The sequence below is a fragment of the Schistocerca americana genome, chromosome 2, assembly GCF_021461395.2.
Source record: "Schistocerca americana isolate TAMUIC-IGC-003095 chromosome 2, iqSchAmer2.1, whole genome shotgun sequence".
Lineage (NCBI taxonomy): Eukaryota > Metazoa > Arthropoda > Insecta > Orthoptera > Acrididae > Schistocerca > Schistocerca americana.
The window spans coordinates 452816486-452831206 of NC_060120.1; the positions used below are offsets into that span (position 1 = coordinate 452816486).

The window sequence follows — 14721 nt, forward strand, 5'->3', positions numbered from 1 at the left end:
TATTCAAATATAGAAGAGTTTGAAGAAGGTTTTAGTACTGTGGGGCAAAGGATTGTTTCAGGATGAAAAATAAGATACAAAAATAGAGAGGCAGATGTTTCATGCAGAAGTTACGGTTGGATTGAAGTACACTTTAAGATGAGGGTGTCAACTCTCATAGCCACAGATCCAAATATATCTGTCTTCAAAGCTCTATACCAATGGTAGACCATGAAAATCTCAGAACTCTCGTAATTCAGGTAGCCAGAAACTTCATTATCAAAAGAAATTTGAAAGTGTGTGGATTTCTCTAATCTGTCTATAACCAGGCTTCTGCTACACAGTCACACATGGAGAATCTTCCTTTATTTATTTATTAAGAAATCAGTTTTGCTTCACATATGACATTTACCAAAATTGAGTGACAAGGTTTTTCATTGCCTACCATCGACATTTGTGTGTTAACTCCAGGAGAATAAGCCTGAATCCCATTCATGTAGGCATAGCAAGGATCTTTCAGTCAGTGCCTGGAATGCCTGGCCTTAGTAGTGCAGATACTCTGAAAGGGTAATCTCTTTGTAATATTGCTGAAAAGCATACCACATGTCCGTGCAGACAGGAAATGTGAATACAGTAAATGTCTAAGGCCAACATGAGTTGACAATCAGCAGTTTGCAGTTGTGGAACCAAAAGCTATTTTGTTTCTGTATTCCCATGTTGATAGTGACAGGTCATTTTCTAATGAGCAAAGTGTTGGCAAATTGGCAACACAATCTCTCTCAAGATAACCAAGAAATCATGACAATTCTGTCATTTGAAAAACTGTCTGTAGCATTTTGCTGGCAGCCTATTTGCTTTGATGTGTTCTATTTCTTTCATTATGAAATTTAATGTCTTCTTTTTTTTCCTTTCTGTTCTGTCCTGAAGTCTGTTTAAGGTAGATAAACAAAATACATGTGGCAACTTAAATATAATGTAACTGATTTTACAGTTTCATTTTAAAAGTGACACTGACAAACGGTTAAATAGGACAAAAAGAAATATCTGGGAAGAGGAACAAATATGAAGCAAATGCTCCAAAAAATTAATACCAAAATCTGCAAAAAAATAGCAATGAAGTAATCTATAAAGTAAAATTATTTTTTCCCCTCCCTAATAGCTTGCTTATGACCTAAGAATGTGACAAACACATTTTAGTATAATTAAAATGCTCAATGAAATATGATAAAGTGTGTTTGGAATTTCATCCACAAGAGTGGAAAAGTTTTATAATTTTGAAATGTGAACCCAGCAATGCTTCGCAATTAGACCATTGCATGCCAAGTGTTATAATTTCAGAGAAGTTCCCGCATGACCACCCTGGGTGTTGCTGAATTTTTCTGTGAACAGTCACGCATGTTTCCAATGAACATTGACAAAGTTTACTTTCACCAGTTTAATATGTGCAGAGATATATTCATATAACGAGCCCAAAGTGCAGCATCAACAGTGCATCCATGAGATTTCAGCAACTCTGACACACAATATATCTGGCAATATTTTCTTGAAAGAAATAAAACTATGTCATCTTGTACAACTTTATGTGCTATCTTAAGCAAAGTAATTAAAAATAATGAAAAACATTAATTCACTGAGTGAACTGGACGTGGAGAATTTGGAAAAAAGTATAGCATTTCATATTTCTGAAAGTAACTGCAGGATAAACCTGAAACTTTGCACTTAACAACTTACCAAAACAAAATTTGATTCTCCTACTGCTTTCCAATTAGTTTACAAATTTTGGGCAAAGTTGACGATTTTTCTAAAAATCGCCACAAATGGTTATTTTTGCCCCAACTTTACAAAATAGGAGCCTTCTGCAAACTCTTTTAAATCATTTCCATTTAAAAAAACATGTTCTAAACCACATAAAAACTGTATCTGATCTTGCAATTCGACCATGTGGGAGAAAAGGTGGGGGGTGCACTGAAAATGTGCCCATATTCTGCTGGTACTCAAATTATTATGTTCTACAATTGTTTACTAGGAAAGGAGCTCAAGTCAGAAAAGCTGCAAGAAAGCAAATATATTTTTTGACATCTCTACAGCATTCAGCTCTACAGAATTCTTTTTATAAGAAAGGAGGAAATAGAGTAAGGAACCCAATAAAAAGATCAGTTTTCTCTTTTCTTGTGTGTGTAATAATTTAAAGAAGCCACATTTGTAAAGTGTAATTTTTTGGCTTCCATCTTATCAAAATTTCTTCTCAAACCATACAGTCAGTGGAATCATACGGCTGGCAGTATAGTTTTCCTCATGACATTCTACAGAAAAAAGTTCTAAGTAAACATAAGCTTAGAATCCAAAAAGAGACCTCTTCTAGTTTTGGCCTCTGGCACTTATAGAAACGTACCATCAGCTTGGGATCCTGTGTAAAGAAACCCTATCAACTTTGGGAACCTGTGGTAAAGAAACTCACCTGTGACTGCTGTTGCAAGCTATCAGATGTGGTCCCTATGGCAATACAGATGCTGGTTTTCTCACTTTGAAAGAACACAGCAGTGGTTAGGCCACCATAGACCATAGCAAAAAGTTTATACAATTCTTCATGAGTACACTAATGTCCTAGATTAACCGCAAATTATGTTAAAACAAAGTATGCTTTATCTTAAACCAGCACTACACAATAAAAATACATACCAATAATTCTTTACAACATGAATCCATTCTAAAAAGTGTCAGGAAGCCTGCTGTGAACTTCACCAAAATTTACGCAATATAACAGTGCTTAAAACGCTGCAGGCTATTTATACAATGTGTGATGCAGCTGTTATGCAACAATTTTACTACCATTACCTCCACTGTCTTGGCAATGTGCCGTTAAATTATGAAGTTTACAACCAGTTTAAGAGTGTGGTTATCGCAGAAAAACATACAAATATCTCCTGATGACTAGTGGCAAAAGACCTGCATTTTTTTGAAGCCTTTCGAGTTATTTGGACTTTATATCAATTCCTAGTTATAAAGACGTTTTATACTGCCTTACCCAGGCAGTACTATACAATTATGTAACATAAGAGTGTTTGCAGGACACTTATGGTAAAAATTGGTCAAAAACAGACATTTTTGACATTTTAGAAGAAAAATGATCAATTTTTCCCTAAATTTGGGAACTACTGGAAAGCAGTACAAGAATGAAATTTGACATTCTAAGGTCTTGTATTGCTAAGTTATGTGCAAAGTTTCAGGTGTATCCCGCTATTCCTTCCGTCGATATAAAAAGCTAAAACTTCACATTCTTTTCAACTGTGTATTTTTTTGGACACCTTTGCTTCAAATTATGCATATGCAAATCACTGAAGAAATCTTTTTTTAGTATTTTACTTAAGAGTACAAAAGGTTGTACAAGATTACCTAGCTTCCTTTTTTTTCAGAAAATATTACCACAGCTATTATATCTCAAAGTTGCCGGGTGCACTGTTGATAGCTGCACCATGGCGTCAAACAGATAACTGTACTTCTGAAGGTATCGAATTAAATATTGTGAAACGATACCACTATCCACTGGGAATGCATGATTGTTCGCACAAAACTTCATCAAAATCCATGATGGTTATGTGGGAACTTCTAGTCCGCTTGGCATGCAATGACCAAATTGTTAAATATGTATGGGAACTGGATAGACGACCTACTCTAGGTATACCTATACATCTTGTCAGGACTGTTTCTCGGTGTGACTTCATTCACTTTGAATGTACAGAACTCGAAATTATAAAAGTAATATAGAATACGACTGAAAATAAGACTGCTTTGTTTTTGTTTTAAGATACTTGAACTTTTTGTATGCAGTACTATTACAAAACTTCAGTATACGCAACACTTTTTGTTTTTTGGATGCTGTGTGGTAAGAGTATAATATAAGGTGGTTATCTGGACTGGCAGTTCATGAAAGGGGAACATATAACTGATCATGAGAGAAAAACACTGATCAAATAAATTCCAACATACTTTAGTTTCTGACCTTGAGCCTTGGACATTGTTATTGCGAACAAAACCTCGATTTGGAATTGAAGTCGCTGAAAATGAATAGGTAAATCAGTTTATATCACTCATCATTACATCACCAGCTACTTAACCTGGGAGGATAGTGTCTTCAATGTCACTACTTCATGTAGTTTTAATCTGCAAATGGTACCATTATGAAGTTTTGAAGGAGTGAAATTGCATACTAGTATTACAGGAACACTGACTAAGCACCTAACTGTGTGGTGGAAAGCCAGCTGGATTCATTTAATTTAGGAATTCTAGTGGATATTGAACCACATCTTCATGCGCAACTACAGTATCTACTGACTGGTATTTCATATATTCTCCTATAACTTTTTCCAAAATAATAGAGGGAAACATTCCACGTGGGAAAAATATATCTAAAAACAAAGATGATGTGACTTACCAAACGAAAGTGCTGGCAGGTCGATAGACACACAAACATACATACAAAATTCAAGCTTTCGCAACCAACGGTTGCTTCGTCAGGAAAGAGGGAAGGAGAGGGAAAGACGCACATACACAGACACAAGTGTGTGTGTGTGTGTGTGTGTGTGTGGGGGGGGGGGGGGGGCGGCAGGGGGGGCGCGCGAGTGTATACTTTTCCAGCTAAGGTAAGTCTTTCCGCTCCCGGGATTGGAATGACTCCTTACCCTCTCCCTTAAAACCCACATCCTTTCATCTTTCCCTCTCCTTCCCTCTTTCCTGATGAAGCAACAGTTGGTTGCGAAAGCTTGAATTTTGTGTGTATGTTTGTGTTTTTTTGTGTGTTTATCGACCTGCCAGCACTTTCGTTTGGCAAGTCACATCATCTTTGTTTTTAGATATATTTTTCCAAAATAATATTGCTAATTTCAGGCATATCACAAGGTTTTGGACGATTCAAGTTCCACAATAGTATTCTAATCTTAAGCTGATAAGCGGTAAGCACAACTTTTCTAATATACAGGTTTTCTGTTAAAACTGGCTGCGAGGAAGAAAATGGAGCCACTCGTTTTCGCAAAAAACATTTTACTTTCCTGTAGTCAGTTTTAACAGAAAACCTGTACATTGTTGTGTAACAAATATATGGCTCACGCCCGTCTGAATGTTTAGAAGAGTATAATGAGAAAAGTTTAAAGCAAATATGTCAAGAACTTCCGAGATATTTTTCCTAACAACATTTCCCCTTTTAATAGGGTGGTGGATGAAAAGCTGGCTCCAAGTACTAGACTGCTCACTGTTGCCCACCAGTTTCCATCTATTGTTTCAAAGCTCTTGTGGCTATGTTTTGTACTGTCAGTATTTCTTCATTATCGAATTATTACATTCTTATCTATTTTTTGTTGTATCTACTTGTGGCAGGCAACAATTTGTGAGTAATTAGCAAGCAGTCTGCACTCTGGGCCAATTTTTTGTGCGCCATTATATACATTAGTACGTATTGCACAATAGCCTCTACAGTATACTAAATTATCTTGAAACACACCCTTCTTGTTCTGTAACATGTTTAAATTCTGTAGAAATAAAGCAAAGTTTATTACGAGGTGTCTTCCAAAATTAAGGTCCGTTTCACCATAAAGAAGTAAGCACATGAGAAAAGGTTCTTATTGACTATAATATTTTACTACATATTTATTTTACTTTTCCACATAATCACTGTTCACATCTACAAACTTTCTGTTACACTGCAACAGCTTCTTTAATCTCTCTGTAGAGGAGTCTACCAACTGGGAATTAAACCAGGTGGTAATGCCAGTCTTGAGTTCATCATCATTTTGAAAAATCCACCCAGCCACTTTTTCAAATGCAAGAAGAGGAAATAGATGCAAGATTGAGACAGTACAGATGGTCATCAAAAAAGTTCCCAACGAAACTCTCATATCTTCTCCTTGGTTTTGGCAGCAGTGTGAGAGCGGGCACTGTCTTACAGACAAAAGCTAATAGTTTCCCCACAGCATCAATTTTGAATCACACATCTGATTTTCATTAGTGTTTCACAGTGTGTGTCAGCTGTAATTATTGCCCCACAGCCCATGAAATAATCTAAAGGGCACCCTTTTCATTCCAAAAAAATGGCAGCCATAATTTTTCAAATTGGTAAGAGAGATTGCTTCAACTTTTTGGTTTGGGTGAACTCTAATTGGCAGCACTGTACGAGCAGCCCTTAGCGGCTCGCCATCTCAACTGTTCATGATGTCGCCTCTCCGGCTCGGATCTTTTTTAATATGTGACTTGTAAGTACTGCATCTTTTCTCGTCAGTACAAACTTTAATTTTATTAATGTGCTATATACCTAATATGTTTTAGAACAGTTAGTCTAATTCTGAAGACGACGCTCATAGTAGCGTCGAAACCAGGTCAATTTTGACTTAATATTTGTGACCGAGAGCTTATTTGTTCCAATATAATTCTGACACAGTCAATGGACCTTAGCAGCTATGTTCAAACTTTTAATTAAAGTCTTGTAGTTGATTATGTATTCACAGTGGGATCCATCTCTCTGGAGTGTGTTTTTGTTTTCCAGTGGTGGAGCTTATGCCAGCAGGGCCAGTCTTCATGATGTTGGTGGTGACCAGTATATAATGCCACACACAGTGACTGGTAAGCTCCTGAATGCGTCGATACAGCCATTCAAAATTAAACTCATTTGTTCATTAAGTAATAGGTCCATTGCCATTTTCTATGTATATAAATCTCAATTTCCTCCAATAGGTTCAGTAACTGTCCTTTCAATGCCCCATCCAATCCTCAAAATCATCTTGCATATTTCCTGACATGTTTCTGCTCATCCAAATGTGTACCAATTGCACTCTTATTGTCGCTATATGGATGTTCTTTGAAGCAAGAACAGTTACTGCATATACTGGAGGAAATGGATATCTATGTACACAGAAAGCAGCAACCAGGGTTATTGCTTAATGAACAGAGTTAGTAAGCTGAATGCCTATTTTGACATATTCAGTAACTTACTAGTCTGAGCAGCATTGTGCACCACATTGGCTCCGAGGGCTGCTATGTACCCGGGCAAAGAACACCCTATAGAGAGGATATGAGGTGGCAACAGCTAGATTCTATTCTGAACAACCTATCGACTGTCAAGGCTTAATTCAATAATTACTGCTTCATTACGCATCTTTCAAACAAGATGGTGTTTTATTTATTTTTTATTTTGAGAAGTTTAGTGTTAATAGATTCTAAATTAACTTTTACATCATTCATTCTGAGTTTCTCACAATGTTGTGTTATTTACTTTGTTCTACAAGGAGGTTTCTGTTAACAAACAGTTGCCTTTTGCAAGTTTTATTTGGACTGAGTATGGATTTTATTTCTATATATTTTATTTCATTTTTTATTGTCAGACAATATTTTGCCATATGAAACCATTCTATTACAAACTACTGAATTTATTACAGTGCTAGTTATGCACAAACCTCAGTACTACGACCCTTTACTGGCCGTAGTTATGTTTGTGTAAGTATAGGATGTCCCCACGCCATCACCCACACTATATGTACAGATTGTTTTGTAATACCCCATATGGCTTTTAGCTACATATTTACTTGAATCTAAGCCACACTCGAATCTAAGCCACGCCTGAAAAATGAGACTCAAAATCAAGGAAAAAAAAAAAAATCCCGAATCTAAGCCACACCTGAAATTTGAGACTCAAAATTCAAGGCGAGAGAAAAGTTTTAGGCCGCACCTCCAAATCGAAAGAAAGTTGGTCCATTGTAATACGAGACACAATTTAGGTCGGATGAATGACGATACAGCTACAGTAGTTTGGTTCGAGTCGTAAGCTTAGCAGTTAAGCTTTACCAGGTAGCCATTGCTATGCGTCAGGCGCCCCGTCCGTATTTATACGGGTACCCTTCCTTTTTCACGTGCTTCGATTGGTTTGAATTGATTGCTTATTCTTCTTTGATCTGATAAGTGCCGTTCTCTTTGTTACATGTGTTTACGTCACTCTAAGCTGAAAATGCATTACTGTACTGTGTCATGCATTGTTTGTCGCATTCTGATGTGTGTTTACGACCTGTCGCCGCTCGCGGCATGGCTTGCTTTTGTGCGCGCTACCGCCGCTTACAATAAAAAAAAAAAAAAAGAGAGGAATTGTCTCATTAGCGAAACAATGGCAAGAGACTGCTATTTGTTGTTACTTACACTGCTGTTTTCTTTGATAATGATCAACACGAACCAAATAATAGACTGCGAATGATAAATGTCCTGAACGAGAGTTTAGCTAAAATTTTTCTCCGTTTGAAAATCTTTGCAGACGCTTCTTTTGTACATTGCATTCTGCACAGAAATTAGATTCAGCTTAGATTTTTAAATCTCGTCAATTGCCGTGCTTCATTTCTGACTGTATCACCATTAGGCATAAGAATAATACGAATATAAACACGACATGATATGTATATTCTTCCGCGTTTTGCTGTTGTCTCACACTAGTTTCGTAGTTTATTAGGCAGACAGGATTTAAATGAGATAGCAGCAAACATGAAAGAATATATGGCAAAATGTTTATATTCGTATTATTCTTATGGTGAAGAGAATACTGCATGTGATTCACGATTCATAAAAGTTCCTATTAGTAGCCATCGCTTTTCACAGGTAGGAAAAAATTCAGAACGTAGAGTTGGCCATATTGATAATCATCCCAAACAGTCTTGCCAGTCGGATTTTCATAGTACATTGAAACGCTGCTATATTCGAAGATGAACAACACAGAATTTGTATTTACTTTGTTGGGTAATGTATGAAAATGCAGTGGTAGAAACTCGGGGTGGAGAAAAAAGCTCGTCTTCGACCGTTTTTTTTAATTTATTTACTGACGCAGAGGTTTTGGCGCCAGTATTTATCTTTGTGCCTGCAAAGCATGCCTGTGTAGCGCTACACATATTCGATGACAGAAGTTAGTTGTGGCGGCACCTACCAACATTTTTCAGAACTTCCGCTTACTTTGCACTCGATTATAAGCCGCAGGCAGTTTTTTGGATTACAAAAACCGGAAAAAAAGTGCGGCTTAGATTCGAGTAAATACGGTATGTTATATTTTTTGTATTCTTAGGTTCTGAGTGTAGTCAGCCCTGAGCTAAATGAACTTATTTTTGTCACAGTGCTTTTTCTATTTGTAACAGATCTGATGTTGAAACTACACTGAAGCACAGCAATTGCAAATGGTATAGCATCTGTGATCAAGATGGACATTTATGTAGGGTTAGTACATGTTCAACATAAAAAGAGGACTGTGTGTGTGTGTGTGTGTGTGTGTGTCAGAGAGAGAGAGAGAGAGAGAGAGAGAGAGAGAGAGAGAGAGAGAGAGAGAGAGAGAGAGAAGGAGGGGGGGGGGGGGACACTTTTGCAATAAAAACTTCAAAGCAAACCCTGTAAAAGTACCCTAAATTAAAACAGTGGCTTTCTGTGGAAGATTAAATACGTAGTACCTTGAAGATTTATTCATCATCACTATTCTATATTTCATTACTGTTTTTATCACTTTTACGCCACAAACTTTTGAAGGATGAAGAAATTATTCTTAACAGTTTTTTGCTTCCCAAAAATTATCGATAAAGGTTTAGACAGTTCAAGCATTTGAAATTTTGCTGGACACACACAACACCTTTTATGTTTTCTATTTTCAGTCTCTTCCTGCCCTTGGTCGAACATGTTTTTATGAGAGGAAAGACACGTTCTGTGTTAGCATTGTAACTAGGTATAGAAAAAAATGAATTCTACAATTTTCAGCAGTTCAGAATAACATAACCCTAGATGACTGAATGAAATATGCATACAACCCTTCGGCTGCTGGTCGATTTGTTTCCCCTGATAGCACTTCAAAAATTTTATTAAGTTACAAAACTTATGAAAGTACAATGTATCATAATGCTTTATTTGTTTGGTTGTTGAAATATGTTATACAGTTTTCAACATCTCCCAAATAGGAATTCTTGATAGCTGCATGCACTTTAATACTGTTGATACTGAGCCAGCCACTTGTGTAGATATTCAACAGCAGAGCCACATACAACTGTCATCTCTTTGCCAATCCTATAACACTCATGTGAGTAACCTCCCTCCCCTTTTTGTGTGTAAGTATTGCCTTTATTTCTTAAGGCACATATAATTATGTTTGCACCTTCCCTCTGTACAGTTTGTAAAGTAGAGTCTAGAACAGAAATAGGTTCAGCTAGAGAATTCAATTCTTTCTCCAAGTTCACCATATTATTGTTGAAAACTGACAATGTGTGAACATCACAGCAACAAAACTTTGAGAAAAGAAGTACGATTTCAATCCTGGGAACATACGAATCAATACAAGGAAATAGGGAGGACCACCTAGTTTTTTGTATGGTATAACAACTGCTGGTATCTAACCTCCACAAAATTCTTTCAGCTTCTCTGTGCATACCATTTAAATGGAAAAAGTATTTTAATATCCTCAAAACAACTGAATCAATATCAGTCTTCACCCCAGAATCAAAACAATGTTACACACAATTGTACAGACACCCCATGGAACTCGCTTAGCAACGACAGAGTCTTTGTGCAAAACTGTGTGTAATTTACTTGAGCAGTCCATTGACAAAGTTATAATGGTACCGAACTGCATGAAATGCCAGAGTACCTTCAAATGCACACACCGAATCATTCTCTTTACTCTGATTTGTAATTAAAAACTTTGTAAGTTTGGAAGATGAGCTTACATCCTGCAGATGTTCTTGTTTACAACTGCTTTCATGTGCTTCTAGATCAAATGCAGCTGAAAACAATGTGAGGGTATTACAGTCTGTAATAATAAATACCCATTTAGACGAATACAATCCAACTTTTACACTAAGAATGCTTATATGACATACCTTTATTAGCAACTAACATGTAAGTACCAGCACAGCAAATCAAGAATTGTGCTTTGTGTTCACTTCTTCCTTTTTATGATGATTTATATTTCCCCCACATGCACAACACAAAACATGACTTTCTTTTTGGCACTTTGTATTAAATTGCATAACACTTTGATGCAAAAGACGCACCACTATCTCAAATAAACAACATAACTTTAACCTCAAATTCTGAGGCTAGCAGAAGCAACACCGAAGAACACAATGTGAAAGACAGAACATACTGGTTGAGTAAAGGCCAGAGAACTTCCTAATAATCTCACCGACGACACCAAATATGGAAGCTATCCTTACAGCACATCATTTGCTCCAATAACCTTGTACCTTTGTTTGTGTATCTGTCGACAACCAGCACTTCTGCCTTTTGATGAGCCGTCTCTATTCATAAATAATTCATTACCAAATCAAAGATAGATTTCTTTGTCAAAAGTAATGCAGATGTATTACAATTAATTACAGTGATGACTTATTTCCTTTGTTCAAAAAAATTTTTGTTCTTGGAGCTGAAAAAAAGAGAACATTTTTGTATATCTGCCTGGATATTTTCTTGCATCAAAGAGAGGACATATGGTAACCCTGCATTTATGAATTTACATTAATATTATTTATATTAATGTTAAGAGTTTACTACACCATTTTCCTAATTGTAATTAGGTTCCTAAGTAACTGTTCATGCTCTTCTACAGGTATTTATTTATTTACACGACAATTTCCATAGGACCAAATTGAGGAGCAAATCTCCAAGGTCATGAAATGTGTCAGTACATGAAATTACAACATAAAACTAATAACAGATAAAGCAAAATGTTTATGGACCCGAAAAAAGTCAAGCCATAAGTTTAAGTAAATGCAAACAAAAATACAACACGAATTAGCTTAATTTTTCAAGGATCTCCTCAACAGGATAGAAGTAATGACCCATGAGAAAACTTTCCAGTTTCGATTTGAAAGTGCTTGGATTAATGCTAAGATTTTTGAATTCTAGTGGTAGCTTACTGAAAATGAATGCAGCAGTATACTGCACACCTTTCTGCACAAGAGTTAAGGAAGTCTGATCAAAATGCAGGTTTGATTTCTGCCGAGTATTAACTGAGTGAAAGCTGCTTATTCTTGGGAATGAGCTAGTATTGTTAACAAGAAATGACAGCAAGGACAATGTCAAAATTCCCAGCCCCCTGAACAGGGGTCAACAAGAGGTTCATGAACTTACACCACTTATTGCCCAAACCGCCCATTTCTGAGCCAAATATATCCTTTCAGAGTGGGAAGAGTTACCCCAAAATATAATACCATATGACATAAGTGAATGAAAATAAGCTAATAGACTATTTTCATGTTGAACAATCACTCACTTCAGATACTGCTTGAATAGTAAAAATGGCAACTTTAAGTCTTCAACAAGATACTGAATGTGGCCTTTCAATGACAGTTTACTATCTATCTGAACACCTAGAAACTTTAACTGTTCAGTTTCACTGATCATATGCCCATTCTATGAAATTAAAACATCAGGTTTTGTTGAATTGTGTGTTAGAAACTGTAAAAACTGAGTCTTTCTGTGAAGGAGTTAGTTTATTTTCTACAAGCCAAGAACTTAGGTCATGAACTGCACTACTTGAAACCAAGTCAATGTTGCACACAACATCCTTTATTACCAAGCCAGTGTTATCAGCAAACAGAAATATTTTAGAGTTACTCGTAATACTAGAGGGCATATCATTTATATAAATAAGGAACAGGAGTAGCCCCAACACTGATCCCTGGGGCACCCCCCACTTGACCGTGCTCCACTCAGACCCCACATCACAACCATTCTCAACACTGAATAATGACCTTTTGCTGTCTGTTTCTAAAGTAAGAGGTGAACCAACTGTGAGCTACTCCCCGTATTCCGTAATGGTCCAACTTCTGGAGCAATATCTCTTGAGCAACACCATCAAACGCCTTAGTTAAATAAAAAAAAAAATATGCCTAGCGTTCGAAAGCTTTTGTTTAACCCATCCAGTACCTCACAGACAAAAGAATATAGCATTTTCAGTTGTTAAACAACTTCTAAAGCTGAACTGTACGTTTGATAGCAAATTACGTGATATAAAATGATCAATTATCCTTACATACACAGGCTTTTCAATAACTTAAGCAAACACTGATGGCATAGAAATAGGTCTATATTATCCCTTTCTCCCTTTTCATAAAGCGACTTTACTACTGAGTACTTTAATGGTTCAGGAAATTGACCATTCCTAAAGGAAAAATTACAAATATGGCTAAGTTCAGGGCTAACAACTGCAGCACAGTACTTTAATATTCTGCTAGGAACTCCATCATAACCATGAGAGTCCTTTGTCTTCCAGTGACCTCCCCTTGTCTGTATCAGAGAGGAGTATTTCTGACATCAATCTCGGAAAAGCATTTGACATGAGAGTTATATGACTCCCTGCAGAAATTAAATTTTTATTTAATTCACCAGCAATGCTGAGAAAATGGTTGTTAAATACTGTACATATATCTGATTTGTCAGTAACAGAAATATTTTTACTATGAACTGACTTTATATTGTCAATCTGTGCTGCTGACCAGACACGTCCTTCACAACTGACCATATGGTTTTAATTTTATCCTGTGAATTAGCTATTCTATTTGCATACCACATACTCTTTGCCTTCCTAACAACATTTTTAAGCACCTTACAGTACTGTTTGTAATGGGCTACTGTAGCTTGATTGTGACTACTTCTAACATTTTTATATAATTCCTGCTTTATTCTACATGAAAACACATGTGAGGGAGCCATCACTGAAGCTCCTCTTCTGATTAAGAAACTTTTTAGTGAACTACTTTGTTCTCTCTCTTCACTACATTTTGTCAGAATGCTGACTGGTGTGAATCCCTATAATAGTATTTGTAGAGGTAGCAAAATCTCTCCAGCAAAATGGTCTAGCAAATTATTCAATGAGGTAATAACATCCAGTGCAGCACAACCTAACCAATCACAAAGCACATGTTCACAATTTCTGCAAACAAAAACAATGTAAAAACTGTGACAGTAGATGGGCACATTTCTTAGAGCACATATGTCATCACAATAATGCAGTTTTTTTACTCTATCAGATTAAAGTGTTGATCAAATTTTATGGCTACAATATGAAGCAAACATGTTGAGCATTCATTTCTCTGGAAGATCTAAACGTTAGATGGCAGTTAATTCATTTAAACTCAAATATAAAATACTGACAAGCAACTGCCACTATTATGTATCTCTGAAGAAATTAAACAGCGATTAAACAATCAACTTAAAATAATAAGATATCAGAAATAAAATGACAATATACAAGAACATTTTTTTAGGACTTATACAAAAACAACTGTATTGCAGCTTCATTATGAAACAAAACCTGTGAAAGCAACAACATTTTTTGCAATTTTAATGTCCAACCTCAGCGCAAATCGTAGAATGAGCTCTCCTACATTCAGTACTTTTGATACTTAAACCTTCACCATAAGCAAGGGTGACTGAATGTGAAAAGCTCCGCGTTTCTCATGCTTCTGTGATGAATTACGTATTATCACAGACCAACATAAAAATAAAAATAATAAAAATAATAATAATAATAATAATAATAATAATAATAATAATCACTAAGAGCTGCAAAGTTAACCAACCTGATGAATAATCCCAGAACCAGGTTTCCAGAAACCAACTCCATACTTGGCACCAGCTGAACTCAGGAAGTCATATACTTCTTGGTTGATATCCTTGGCTCTTGCAAGGTCTTTTACACCACCAACCTAAAAATCATACATTAAATCTAATTACTTATATTTAATCAAT

The 14721-nt window shown here is 36.2% G+C and overlaps 1 protein-coding gene across 1 annotated transcript in view; it reads right to left on the reverse strand.

Moving 5' to 3' along the window:
- LOC124596628 (probable aconitate hydratase, mitochondrial) overlaps positions 1–14721 on the reverse strand; it is a 120172-nt gene that overhangs the window by 72789 nt on the left and 32662 nt on the right. Inside the window, exon 4 of the mRNA XM_047135857.1 lies at positions 14553–14678. Within this exon, the coding sequence (XP_046991813.1) occupies positions 14553–14678 (126 nt within the window). The remainder of the gene's footprint in view (positions 1–14552; positions 14679–14721) is intronic.